We start from the raw sequence: 14,956 nt of genomic DNA, 5'->3' as shown, positions 1-14,956 counted from the left end.
GTGGTGAGTGGTCCTACCCTAAGGTGGTGGCAGCCACAGACCGCAGCATGCAGGTAAGCCAGTGGTCCTCTTGGGTGCCAAAGTGTAAGCAAGTGCGGTTTGAAATAGTCAGGTCTGGCCGCGGTGCTCCTGTGCTTCGACAGCGCCTCTGGTAACACAGGTTCCAATCGGGCAATCCCTCTGGTGCAGTGGCGGCCCGTCCTTTAGGGCGGAGGGGCCGTGCTCCCACCTTTTGCCCCCCCATGAAGAGTGTATGTCAGGCTGAACAAAGGTCAGCCTGAGAGACACTCTTCATGTTCAGGTCAGGCAGCCAGGAGCAGACATGCGCGATTTGCACAGACTCCTGGCTGCCTGAGCTGAACTTTGAGGAGCTGAGGAGATCACAGCTCCTATGGGCAGCTTCCTCCTCACCACTGCTCCGGTAAGTGCTGCCATTGTTTTGGGCTTGTTTGGGCTTGTCTGGGCTTGTCTGGGCTTGTTTGGGCTTCTTGGCTTCTCCTCTCCCGGAAGGCCCCGCCCCCTCCCTCCTCCTCAGAGCTCTTCACGCTCCTGACTCCTGCTGCCCCCGCCCCCCTGCGCTCCCATTGGAGGTTTCCCTCCCTCTTCCCAGCTGCCACTCCCTCCCACCTCCCCTCTTATGCCGGCCACAGCGCAGACACGCCGCTGGTGCGCCAAAAGGCAAGCCCGTCTGCGTCCGTCCGTGCCAAGGCACCGCCCAGCGCTAGACCCACTGTCCAACACGCCTCCCGCGCCACCGAACACCTTTACACTGCCAACGAACTCCACACACCCTTAATCCAGGGCGCTCCTCCATCTGCTTCCAGTCCACACCGACGTGCACCAAAGGACCCTTCTCCTTCAAAGCTTGCAATTTCACCTGCAACCTAACCTCCAAACTCCAAATCAAAACAGACAACCGCCTAAGATGCATCCTACTTAACACCCGCTCTGTCCACAAACATGCAATTGAACTCTGGGACCTCCTGACCACATACTCGCCTGATGTCGCATTCCTCACCGAAACCTGGATGAATTTGGCCTCGGAACCAGACGTAGCCATAGCCATACCAGAAAACTACAAGATCACCAGAAGAGACCGAATCAACAGACCAGGAGGAGGAATCGCCATAGTCCATAAAAACACCATAAGAGTCTCCACCAACTCCCACGACACCATCAACTCCGCCGAGCACCTCCACTTCAAAATCCACATCAACGCCAACAACACACTCAGAGGAACACTGGTCTACAGACCCCCTGGACGCAGACCGCAGTTCTGCGATGACATTGCCGACGCCATCAGCTCCCAAGCCCTCGCCTCAACAGACTACATCCTCCTTGTGACCTAAACTTCCACCTAGAAAATAACAACAATATCAACACCACCAACCTAATCAACAACCTCGCCAACTTCGTCCTCAAGCAACTCGTCACTACACCCACCCACTCTGCAGGCCACACACTCGACCCCATCTTCTCAGCCAGCAACCACGTCTCTTTCAGCCACACCACCGAACTCAGCTGGACAGACCACCGCTGCATCCACTTCTCCTATCAGAAACCAGTCACTCACCACCACCGCACACAACCCCCCCACGCAGCTGGAGCAAAATATAAATGAATCAACTGATCTCCACTCTCGCCCGGGCCCCACCCCCTGGGACCCCAGACCCCAACACAGCCACCACCAACCTGCATCGCTGGATAGAAGATTGCGCCAATACCCTCGCACTGCTCAGAAAACCCCCAAACACTTCCCACAGAATCAAGGCCAGCTGGTTCACCCCAGAACTACAGGAATCCAAACGGCTATGTCGCAGAATGGAAAAAAACCTGGCACCTTGACCCTACCAACCACATCGCTTTCAAGGATGCCGTACGCAAACATCACCAACTGATCCGCACCACCAAAATGACCCACTTCAAAAACCGCATCGACGTCAACGCTCACAACGGTAAAGAGCTCTTCAGCATCGTCAATGAGCTCTCCACCCCCAGGACCTGCTTCAACGAACCCCGCCATCACAGGAGTTCTGCAACTCACTGGCAACCCACTTCCGTTGAAAGATAGAAGAAATCCACAATAGCTTCAAACCCCAGACCCACCAGCTGACTACAAACACCCAAGAACCCAACGCTCCAAGCAACACCCACCTCCTCCACACCTGGACCCCCGTCATCATAGAGGACACCTCCACCACCATGGCCTCCATCCACTCCGGATCACCATCGGACCACTGCCCACACCACATCTTCAATAAGGCAAACATCATCATCGCCCCCCACCTCTGCAAAACCATCAACAGCTCCTTCGAGTCAGCCACCTTCCCAGAAAGATGGAAGCATGCAGAAATCAACGCCCTGCTGAAGAAACCAAAGGCAGACCCAGACGACCCCAAGAACTACCGGCCGATCACCCTCCTCCCCTTCCCAGCCAAGGTCATCGAAAAAATCGTAAACAGCCAACTATCCGGGTTCCTGGAAGACAGCAAGGTACTCGACACCTCCCAATCCGGATTCCGCAGAAACCACAGCACCGAGACTGCACTCATTGCTGCCACAGACGACATTAGGACCATGCTCGACGAAGGAGAAACAGCAGCACTCATCCTCCTGGACCTCTCCACAGCTTTCGACACGTATGTCATCACACTCTCCGCACACGCCTCCACCACGCTGGAATCCGCGACAAGGCACTTGACTAGATCTCGTCATTTCTCTCAGGCAGAACCCAGAGAGTCCGCCTCCCACCGTTCCTGTCAGAAGCCTCCAGAATCATCTGTGGCATTCCCCAAGGATCTTCGCTTAGCCCCACGCTCTTCAACGTTTACATGGCCCCCCTCGCCAACATTGCACGAACCCACCACATCAACATAGTTTCCTTTGAAGACGACACTCAGCTCATCCTCTCCCTCACGAAAGACCCTACAACTGCAAAGAACAACCTCCACAACGGACTTCACGCCATCGCCAGCTGGATGGAATCAAGCCACCTCAAGTTAAACACAGACAAGACAGAAATCCTCATCTTTGGCACCAACCCCTCAACTTGGAATGACTCCTGGTGGCCCATCTCCCTAGGAACCGCGCCCTCACCCAACACCCATGCACGCAACCTAGGCTTCATCTTGGACTCCACACTCAGCATGACTCAGCAGGTCAATGCCATCTCCTCTTCCTGCTACAACACTCTCCGCATGCTTCGCAAAATCTTCAAGTGGATTCTCGTCTAAACCAGGAAAACTGTCACCCACGCCCTGGTCAGCAGCCGATTGGACTACGGAAACACCCTATATGCAGGAATAACAACCAAACTCCTAACAAAGCTGCAAAGAATCCAAAACGCATCCGCCAGCCTCATTCTGGACATCCTATGCCGCGACCACATTTCCCCCCACCTCAGAGACCTTCACTGGCTACCAGTATCAAAGAGGATCACCTTCAAACTCCTCATCCACGCACACAAGGCCCTCCACGACACAGGCCCAGCCTACCTCAACGACAGACTCACCGTCCACACCCCCACCCGCAATCTTCGCTCTGCCAACCTCGCCCTTGCCTTCATCCCCCGCATCTGCCGCACCACCGCCGGAGGAAGATCCTTCTCTCACCTAGCCGCCAAGACCTTCGCCAGACCCAAGACCTCTTGACATTCAGGAAACGCCTCAAGACATGGCTCTACGACCAGTAGCTCCTCCCCCCAGCGCCTTGAGACCCTAACGGGTGATTAGTGCGCTCTATAAATCCTTGATTGATTGATTGATTGATGGGCGTGACCTCCTCAGCCCAGCAAAGGTGCCTCGAGGCCCTCCCCTGGGTGACGAGGAAAGCGTCACCAATTGACACTCTCCCTGGGCGCTTCAGTTTAAGCCCTGAAGTGCCAAAGGCAAGTGTCAATCAGTGACACTTCGTCACAGAGTGGGGTGGGGTCAGCAGTCTCACTGACCCCATCCCACTCTGTGACGAGGCTGGGGCTGCTGCCTTCCCTCATTGGCTGACGAGGGAAGGCAGCAGTCCCATACCTCCTGGGACCTGGAGGCAGAAGGTAAGTGTGTGTGTATGTGTGTGATGTTTCAAATTGAATGTTTGGTGCGTGCGTGCATGTTTGAAGGGAATGAATGTTGTTAATGGATGTGCGTGCGTGCGTGTGTTTATGAAAGAGTGAGTGTGTGTGATGTTTTAAAATGAATGTTTGGTGCGTGCGTGCATGTTTGAATGGTATGAGTGTTGTTAATGGATGTGCGTGCGTGTCTCTGTGTGTCTCCCTCCTAAAGCTGCCGGCCGTCACTGCTCTGGTGTGTATCAAAGCGGGAATGTAGCTGGGATAGTCGTGACCAGGGATGGCTAGCTAATAGCACGATTTACTGCGGGTAACTGGGGTATGGTAGCGGGGCCTCGTTAGAGTGCGTCCACCATCCTGGCTGAGCAAGCCCAGCCCCCCTCCATGAGAACCTCTATTTAGACCTACTTTTCTCAACAATGCGTTCATTCAATCTCAATCACATCTGTCCATAATGAATCCTTCATCACATTCAGGTTCAGGTCCTCTAGACTACAGGTGCACTTCCAGCGAATTCTGTGACAAGTCCTCTCCTGACCAGCAAGTCTACCCTCAGTACCCGTTTGCCTAGCATACAGGTCTTCCTCTGCTGTCCTCCCCAGGGATGACTAACACCTCCTTAACTACCGCTCGTTGGTTCAGGAGCTCTGAAATCATTTTAAATATCTTATATGTGAAATGTTCTATGTATTTCCCTGCCAATGTTTGCTCTATTTCTTGACAGTCATCTGCAAAACTACAGGATGTTTTCACTCGAATGCCTAAGCCATTAAGCACTGTCTTAGGCCTACTTCAGCGTTCCTGTCCCAAAGGCGTTGTTTCAAATAAATTCGCATCAAAGAATGAGTTGCACGAAAATATATGTCAAGTGCCAAAATGTGTTTCCAAAGGCTACGTCTATGCAATTTTAGCTATGTGTAACTTTGACGATACATAAGCTAATGAACTCATATAAAGCTCATCTGATGAACAAGACTGATTTTTTGATTCTTTGCTCAAAAGTAACAGAGATGCAATTACAATATGCCACTTGTTTTCTGCTTCCGTAAACACAAACAACACATGCTTTGGTGATTTCCTTTTTCTCAACATCATACACTGACTGCGTGTCAAGCTGCAATTTCATTTTCACAAAACAGGAAAAGTACTTTGCATTTTTGATTTTGGTGGAACTTACAGTTCATCCAGGTTCCGGAGGGGCGAAAAGCAATGTGAACTTAGAGTTCTGATTTCGTTTTTTCTCAAAACCCTGTGAGGGCAGAAAAAGAAAACTAAAAATATTGCTTGCATCAAAACCTTAGAATTCATCCCAACTACTGCATTGTAAAAAATGTGTCAGGTTCCACGGCATTTGTAAAAGTCTTCCAGAAAAAGTGACCTGGTGCTACAAACTGAAATATTCACAGGATAATAAGCCGAAAGTAAAGAGTAAGGTACTCAAATGCAATTCAAAATCATAAATATAAACATGTTCTACGCAGTCTTGCCTTGCAAGCATTTTTGTAACGTCGGCAACATTTCTAGGGGGACAATTTGGCAGAAATGAGTGAACATCAATCTCAAACTCAATCCCTAAAACATAACTTGGCCGGCTTTCACAGTTTCAGGTCTGCATCTTATTTTCAGCGAAGGCAGTGCAAGAGGTATCACGTGGTAATGAGAGTTCCACCCCATCAGCCAGATGCTACTGTGAAGAACTAAGCTGCTATGTTCAGTCCACCACTTTTGCCACATCCACTTGCACGTGCTTCTTCTCGGTGCATAATGCTGTAGGCCTCACTCACAGACATGCAAGTGCTGGACAAACGGTAGGGGGTAGCAGATTTCCCTATCGTAAGAGTACTGATTACAATTATCGTTTTACAGGGAAAGCCTTCAGAGAAGCCTCTGCATTCCTTCTCTCATAGCGTGAAAACGAGCCTTGCACCAGGCCTGAGTAATGGTGATACCAGTGCTTAATTTCTAAATAAAAAAGGGCCGGTGCCCAAAGCCCTCCTCTTAAATACGCGGCTCCTGCCATTAAATGTGCGAACACAAAATACTGAGGCGGCGTAATCCTGAAGCCATCTCGGGCCTCTTGAATCCATATAAAGCCACTCCCTGTCCCTTCAGCTCACTCTTGCAGCTTTCTACTTTCACCCTTTGTGATGCTTTTTCGTTTTCCCTTTCCTCCGTCTTTCCCATATGTGTCTTTTGCTCGCAGCAAATGCTTGAGGCAGAAGAATAAGCCCCGGCCCTCAAAAATAAGTACCGGTGCTCAGCACCAGAAACAACAAGCACAAATTAAGCACTGGGTGATACCAAGGTCATGGGTCATGTTGCGGAACAGTGGCATTATATAGTTCTCATCCTCGAGTTTCCGGGAGAGCTGTGCAGTGCTGAGTCACGTGGCCAAGCACTCTTTAAACGGGTAACTGAGAGGGACGACAAAGTGATTTTGTATTTGCGAGTTACTGGTCTTGCGTGTGTATGTGCGCACTTGCGTTAGTGAATTTCTGTAAATGCATGTGTGTGCACGAAATTGGAAGGGTTCCCTTTTGTATTGTGTCACTGACTGGCGATGTACATATAGAGTTTGACAACTTCAAAAGAAATGGCTGCCAACCCTTATGGGAAAAGGAGGACACATCTGGGCATTGACACGAGGGTGAGATTATTTTTTACACTGCATGGTACTGACTGCCATATCAGGGATAGCTGAAGCACATCATGGCATTGATTGCCTGAAGGAATTAAACAAAAAACACTGACATCGCTGTTGCTGGCCCACCCCAACAACTTCCTTTGTCCTAATAGTTTGCCTGTACTTTCTCCTTTTTGCCATAGTTACAGGGTCAGTGCCCCATGGGATTCAGGGTTTATGAAAACTATAGATCTAGTGCTCCTTAGGGAAACCCTTGCCTTATGTTAACATTGGGTAGACTCTCAAATGGTCTCCGTACCCTATAGTCGTGAGGGGGCGCCACTATAGACTGATTTCTCGAACTCCTTACAGAAGACAGCAATTTTTAAAGCTTAGGGTGTAGCAGCTTTACGTAGCCAGGATATGGGTTGGTGCTGAGGTAAAAACAAGGATGGGACCACGGGCATGCTAAAAGTCAGTCAGGTTACTGTAGGTGGGATTTGTCAAATCATATGGACATATGTGTGTAGCCACCAACTCGCTCCTCAATTGCTGCTGTTGGGACTCCCACTCCGCTGTTGACATTCTCCACCAGGGAGCACTCAGCAACAAGAAGCAACAGGGAGCATGCAGCATTGACAACCGCGAAAACCAAATTTCCATAACAAACTGTGCTGCCTAAGGAGAACCAGAACTATGAAAGTGTGGGGATATTTTGTAAGCGATCTTCACCATCTCCTGTTCTGACATAAGCTCGAGTTCCGCTCTAGATCAACATTTTCCATCAAGAGCAGAATTAAAGGGGCCATCTTGGGCGGGTCTGGGACATAAAAGCCCTGCCTGTTGCGCAGCTCCCCCTGCCCCCTTCACCGGCAATCTTCATTGAAGAAGGACTGTAACTCATGTTCTACTGATGCACTACTAAAGCAGCTTGTACACTTCAAGAGCAAATGTTGTCTTGCAGAAATTCAAAGCAGCACGAGTTATCAGTTATCATTTTACTAATAAATATTCATGTATTTTGAATTATGAATCTGCATTGAATTTGACTTAATATAGAAAATAAGGTGCGATTTGGAAAATGTGCCCACTTGAGTGGCTCTCAGTATTCACAAAGTGTCCTTATTAAATGCTTATTAATAAAAAATGATGTGCTCGTGTTTAGATTAATGTAGTAGTGTGTTATATTAATGATTACATATTATGTATTTGCATTATTAATTGTAGGCCTTAAGTTAGCAAGGTCTTGGGCCTAGTTTGCACAGCCTCGTGTTAAGCTGTACTGTTAAGATAATGCTGTGCTAAATGTTCGCTTGAAGTAATTAATACGTGAATTGTTTTCCATTGAGTTGACCAAACGATAGCAGATGCTTTTCTTTTCTCATGAGAACTGATTGTTTGAATGCCTTATACTAGTTACTGATGCATTGTATAGTTTAGTGTGTGAGAAAGTGATATTCCCAGGAGCTAAAAATAGATGCACTGACTGGAGGACAGAAGGATACAAAATTGTTACCTGACGAGCCTGACGATGGGAACAGGAGAAGGGAAGCCAATCATCGACATGTGAAAGACAGTTTAGTTATAACTTAGATTTGAAGTTCTATCTTCATTGGACTAAAAGTAAACGTACAATTCTTTGACCAATGGCGACGTGGGAAGTGTTTTAGACCATTTTAACTTAGCCTGACTGTACAGAGAGAGGAGGGCTCATTTTCTCTTATTCTGTTTTCCGCCGAAGAGGCGTACTCATTCCTATTTTGATTCACCTACTTAGAGAATTCTATCTTTAACTTTATTGCTTAAACTTCTGATGCTGAATGCTGATCCCCTAGTCATTGCTTTCAAATGGTTCAGATAGCTCAGAGTCCCTGGTTCTGAACCATTCCCTTTCATGGGCTGAGTCTGACCGAACAGATGTCCAACTCATGAAGATAATCGCAGCATGCTGATCCATACTGAGGAGAGGTATAACAAAATGCTATTATTCTTGTTGTAATTTGTCTTTTGTTCCTGGGTACCAACCGCTATTTTGATAGAGCCATAGCTAGATGTTTTTTCAAGTTTGTGTTGACTGAATTGCTTTGCATGAAGCACAAACATGCTATTCTAATCAGAAGGTTAGTAAAGAAAATCCTAAAATGCTATTAGGTTACTATGATTGAAGTATCTGATGTTACTCAGTTGCTGAATCTAGATATATGCTATCTCTATTGCACAGTTGTTCTTGCTATTGATTTGTACTGTAACTCTTGAGTGTGTAGTAATCCATGCATTAATAAAATTGAGATTCTTTAGAAGGTTTGGTCAACCAGTGTTGTTTTTGTATGTATACCATTTTATTTTTTAGACTAAGTTACGTGATATTAGCATTGTTAATTTAGGGAAATAAACATTCTAACTTTTACATAAAGGTGTGATTATTCAAAGGGATCATGGTGCGTGAGATTACTGACTCCAAAGATTATTGATATTTTGAGTCTTGTGGTGGGATTTACTATAAGCGCAGTTAAAAGGTCCATTGAACCTCTAACGCGTCCCCTTATAAACTAAAGGAAAGAAACCAAATAAGGTCTGATGCGCTAACAGTAGCAGGGGGTGCTACTTAGGCAGCCTTCCTGCTTGTGGCAAAGATGTGCCATAATAAATGCTTTGCACATATATTGACATCAGAAGCCAACACACAAATGTTTTGAAAGTGTAATTTTCCACGTGAAAAATGACTGTGGCTAATGTGGGCCTGTATTTTAAAATACGTGTTACAGATATGATAGAGTCAGGGGTGGCTCCTCTGCAACGGCAGAGGATCGTCGTCCCCCTGGCCAAGAGCCAGGAGATGAAAAATAAAATGATAGTTACACTATCATTTTGTTTTTCATCTGCTGGCTCAGCCAGCAGTCCAGGGTAGGGTTGGGAGGGGGAAGGAGAGTAAAGTGCACCTAAGTGCGCATGTGTGTTTTGCCGGCTGTCTTAGACTGGCCAAACACACATGCACACTTAGGGGGGCTGGAGAAACTGCACAGACCCCAGGGCAGTGTCTGAGCGGCTAGCCAAGCCACTCAGACCAATCCTGATGCTGCTTTTATGCTATTTATAGCTATAAATATTATAAAAGCAGCACAATGATTGCTAAATGAGCCTGTGCTGGTGTCCCAGTGAATGCTGGTACACCAGTCATCAGGAGCAGAGGAGCACGAGGTGCCAGGAGAAGGCGGGAAAGGTAAGTGTTTAAAAAAAAAAAAAAGTGTTCTTCAGTCCCCGTTCTACCCCCGCCTACCTCTCCTGGTCGCTGGTTAGAATTCTTTCATTTTGAGAATGTTTGCAATGCTAAGATTCACATGCCATTCGGATTTTCTTCAGATTCCCGATAGGCTCTTTCACCCTAGAAATTCGGATGCCTTTTCACTTGCCTTTCTGTCTGTCTTTAGATGCAGATTTTCCTTTTCCCTTATTCAGAGCAGATGTTTACTACAGCCTTTCAGAGGCTTTCTGGCAGAAATCCACTATCTCAGCTTTGTTTCAGATTTCTCTGACGTTCCCCTAGCTTAACAGGGAAGGGAGTTCCCCTTTATGGGAGAACAGATTTTCTACAATCTACTTGAGACAACCTTTGCCTATATATCGTTGCCTATATGATTTTAAATTGCTTCAAATATATAGACTAATGCAGGGGTTCCCAACCTTTTGACCTCTGCAGACCCCCCCCTTTATTAATACTGGAACCCAGGGACCCCCACTGAATCATTATTGGAATCCGGGGACCCCCCCCCCAACTGAGTCATTATTGAAAGGGCGGGGACCTAATCTGTTATATTACTGAATTTTCTAAGCAGTCGCTGACCCCCTGAGGAGGCTTCGCAGAACCCCAGGGGTCCTCAGATGCTAGAAATGGGGTCTTTGGTGGGCAGTCAGGTTACCCCCTGTCCAAGCGTGGACCCTCACTCTAGTCAGGGTAAATGAGAATCACCCTCAGCTAACCCCCGCTCACCCCTTTGGTAGCTTGGCACGAGCAGACTTGCTTAACTTCAGAGTCTAGGTGTAAAGTATTTGTACCAACACACACAGTAACTCAGTGAAAACACTACAAAATGACACAACACAGATTTAGAAAAATAGGAAATAAATATCTAAACAAAACAAGACCAAAATGACAAAAATCCAACATACACAAGTCAAGTTATTAATTTTAAAAGCAAAAGAGTATTAAATCCTTTGGTGAACAGTAAAAACACTGTTAGTGTTGAAAAGTACCTGGGTAGCGTCAAAATAAGACGCACGGGTGAGTGTGCATCGAAAAAGGTTAGCGATGCGTCGATTTCTCACCCACAAGCGAGACAGTGCGTCGTTTCTCCTTCTCTGGTCGGGTTGGCGTGCTTTGTTTTTTTCTCTCCACAGGAGAGCAATGAGTCAATCCGGGAAAGCACTCGGGTCTGCGCAGGTTTTGCATAATTTTTCCGCACCCAGCAAGCTTTGCATCGAAAATCCTGCCGCACGGTATCAGCAAAATCGCGCTGTGTGGGTTTCGATGTTACTAGCCTCCATTAGTGGTGTTGCACGTCATTTCTCCAGGCGCCTGCGTCGCTCTTCCAGCTGCACTGCAGGCGGAGCGATGATTTCAGCAGCGAAGCCAGCAGCACATTGTTTCTTTAGCCTAGTCTTGAAGGTTGCATCAGAAATTTCCCTGGACTGCGGTCTGTGCGTGGATTTCCAATCTTGGTCTGTCACCTTCATCTGTCAAGTCTCCAGGAACAGGATAGGACACCGCTTGGTAGGGCAGGAGTCTCAGCAGAGAGCCTAGGTGCTGGCAGGGGAAGTCTTTGATGGCCCTGAGACTTCAGAAACAGGATGCAAGCACAGGACAAGCCCTTGGAGATTTCTTCACAAGCAGGAATGCACAACAAGGTCCAGTCTTTGACCCCTTTCACCAGGCAGAAGCAGCAACTGCAGGATAGCTTCACAAAGCACAGGCACAGGCAGGGCAGCACTTCTCCTCAGCTCTTTAGCTCTTCTTTCTCCAGGCAGAGGTTCCTCTTGATTTCCAGAAGTAATCTAATCTTCAGGGGTTTGGGTGCCCTTCTTATACCCAGTTCTGCCTTTGAAGTAGTCCTACTTCAAAGGAAAGTCTCTCTTGTTTGTGAAATCCTGCCTTGCCCAGGCCAGGCCCCATACTCACACCAGGGGGTTGGAGACTGCATTGTGTGAGGGCAGGCACAGCCCTTACAGGTGTAAGTGACCACTCCTCCCCTCCCTCCTAGCACAGATGTCTCATCAGGATATGTAGGCTATACCCCAGCTCCATTTGTGTCACTGTCTAGAGAGAGGTGCAAACAGGCCAACTATCAAACTGACCCAGACAGGGAATCCACAAACAGGCAGAGTCACAGAATGGTTTAAGCAATCTCAAAACCAACTTCACTAAAAGATGTATTTTTAAATTGTGTGTTCAGGGACATCTTTTAGTAAAGTTGATTTTGAGATTGTGCGTTTGAAAATGCCACTTTTAGAAAGTGAGCATTTTCTTGCTTAAACCATTCTGTGACTCTGCCTTGTTTGTGGATTCCCTGTCTGGGTCAGTTTGACAGTTGGGTTGTTTTTCACCTCGCACTAGACAGTGACACAAAGGGGGCTGGGGTGTAACCTGCATTTCCTGATTAGCCAATCTCTGCTAGGAGGGAGGGGTGGAGTGGTCACTCTCATCTGAAAGGACTGTGCCTGCCTCTGACAATGCCGGCTCCAACCCCCTGGTGTGTGTCTGAGGCCTTGCCTGAGCAAGGCAGGATTTCACAAGTAGATGTGAGTCCCCTTTGAAGAAAGGTGACTTCAAAGGCTAAAATGGGTATAAGAAGGGCACCCAAATCTACAGACTTTAGAAACACTTCTGGAGCCAAGAGGAACCTCTGCCTGGAGAAGAGCTGATAGCTGAGGAAGAAGTGCTGCCCTGCCTGTGACTGTGTTTTGTGGAGCTTTCCTGCAGTGCTGCTTCTGCCAGAGTAAGAGGGCAAAGACTGTGTGCCTTCCATCTTGTGAAGAAATCTCCAAGGGCTTGAGTTAGAGCTTGCCTCCTGTTGTTTGAAGTCTCAGGGACAGCAAAGACTTCTCTCTGCCAGCACCTGGAGTCTCTGGAGAGACTCTTGCCCCGACAAGTGGTGCCCTATCCAGTCCCTGGGCCCTTGAAAGGACAGCTGGTGGAATCCAAGGAAATCGACTTCGGGCGACTTCGGACCGACGCCGCTGCTGAATCCGGTAACGCCGCCTGCACCTGACGCCGTGACCTTCGCTGGAACGCGACGCTCTTCGCAGGCCCGACGCCGCAGCAGCCCCGCTGAAGTCCCCGACTCCGTGGAAGTCGCCGCACCACGTTGTGACCGACGCCGCTCGAAGTGCACGGATTCAACGTTTCGCACAGACGCCGCGATTCCCGACTTAGCGCATCGGCTTGTTTTCACTCTTCACCAAAGGTACTGTACTTGGGGGTCTACACGGCGCTGCTGGTGTGGGCTTGTTGGGAAAGACAAGACTCCGTCACGACGCCGTGTTAACATCTCATCGAAGCATTTTTTTTTCTAAGCGCTATTTTTGAGTTTAATCTTTAAAAATTCATAACTTGACTTGTGTATGTCGGATTTTTGTCGTTTTGGTCTTGTTTTGTTTACATAAATATTTCTTATTGTTCTAAACCGGTGTTGTGTCATTTTGTAGTGTTTACATGAAGTTACTGTGTGTGTTGGTACAAATACTTTACACCTAGCGCTCTGAAGTTAAGCCTACTGCTCTGCCAAGCTACCAAGGGGGTAAGCAGGGGTTAGCTGAGGGTGATTCTCTTTTACCCTGACTAGAGTGAGGGTCCTTGCTTGAACAGGGGGTAACCTGACTGTCAACCAAAGACCAAATTTCTAACACCTGGCAAGTGAGTACACTTGCCAAGTTGAATTTGCAGTTTAAATCTGCACACACAGACACTGCAGTGGCAGGTCTGAGCCATTTTTACAGGGCTACTGTTGTGGGTGGCACAACCAGTGCTGCAGACCCACTAGTAGCATTTGATTTACAGGCCCTGGGCACCTCTAGTGCACTTTAATAGGGACTTACTAGTAAATCAAATATGCCAATCATGGATAAACCAATCAACAATACAATTTCCACAGAGAACATATGCACTTTAGCACTGGTTAGCAGTGGTAAAGAGCTCAGAGTTCAAAAGACAACAAAAACAAGTCAGAAAAGATAGGAGGCAGGAGGCAAAAAGATTGGAGATGATCTTGCAAAAGGAAAAAGGTCCAACACCGGACCACAGGTTGAGAACCACTGGACTAGTGCATTCACATACTGGCTATTGAATTACCACTAATACTAGTGGCTTGAGTTGCAACTTGACAAATCTTTTAATCAACCTTTATGGTTTTGAACTAATTTTCTGTGTCCCTTGTGGAGCCAAATGTGCTTCACATTATAGAAATGTATTGAATTTTATGTCAGCCTGAGTCTGAACTCAGTTTCATCAGAGGGCACATATTGAACTAGAATTTGCACAGAGCAAAGTGCTCTAACATTCACCTATATCCTATGTTGTGCATATCCTTTTTTGGTTTCATGCATAAACTTGGTAAACTATCAACTAAAGGACTGAAGACTAGTTTTTGGCATAATTTGAAAATTGAGCTTTAGTCTACGTCATACAGGAGGAAACACAGCGACCCCTACGTATACTATGAAACTCTGTTGCAAGGCATAGGTATGACAAAGTATAAACTAAGTACAGCCTAACCACAGTGCTATGTGAGGGAACAGAATCACTTTTAATTTTAGCAAGAGTGGCCCTAGCTAAGGTGAGTAAGGGAGAGGGAGGTAATCATCCAGAAGCACCCAAAGTAGTCCTTGTTCCTTTCTTTGTAGCCATGACACTAGCTGGGACAATGAACCATTTAGCTGGGGACCATATTTAGGCTAACGTAGGAGGCTATAAGAGTATATAATGACCTTCCAGGACACTCATGTCAAGATTGCAATCTGTCACTGTGTTTGTTCATTGTCCAATAAGGAATGATGCAGAAGTGATAGGATCAACTTAAAATACTTAATCAACAGTCAGAAGTCGACCTACACTATGCCTTCCTGTTTTGGTCTTGGCATGAGCCTCTTTCTCTCTGTATCCCATTCTTCTTTCTCCTGGATTCCTCTCATCAGACTCTATTCCAGTCTGTTCAGACTCTGTTCCAGCAGGACCTGGTCTGAGGGAATTAGGGGCTGATTGCAAACTTTGTCAGGTTGCACAG

The 14,956-nt window shown here is 47.3% G+C and overlaps 1 protein-coding gene across 1 annotated transcript in view; it reads right to left on the bottom strand.

Moving 5' to 3' along the window:
• The window catches only part of RXFP1 (relaxin family peptide receptor 1), a 1,416,786-nt gene that overhangs the window by 227,975 nt on the left and 1,173,855 nt on the right, over positions 1 to 14,956 (bottom strand). The window contains exon 11 of the mRNA XM_069243319.1: positions 5,238 to 5,309. Coding sequence (XP_069099420.1) covers positions 5,238 to 5,309 — 72 coding nt within the window. The remainder of the gene's footprint in view (positions 1 to 5,237; positions 5,310 to 14,956) is intronic.

The sequence above is a fragment of the Pleurodeles waltl genome, chromosome 1_2 (assembly GCF_031143425.1).
Source record: "Pleurodeles waltl isolate 20211129_DDA chromosome 1_2, aPleWal1.hap1.20221129, whole genome shotgun sequence".
Classification (NCBI taxonomy): domain Eukaryota; kingdom Metazoa; phylum Chordata; class Amphibia; order Caudata; family Salamandridae; genus Pleurodeles; species Pleurodeles waltl.
Note: the sequence above shows the minus strand (reverse complement) of the source record. Positions and strands in the feature narration are given on the sequence as shown.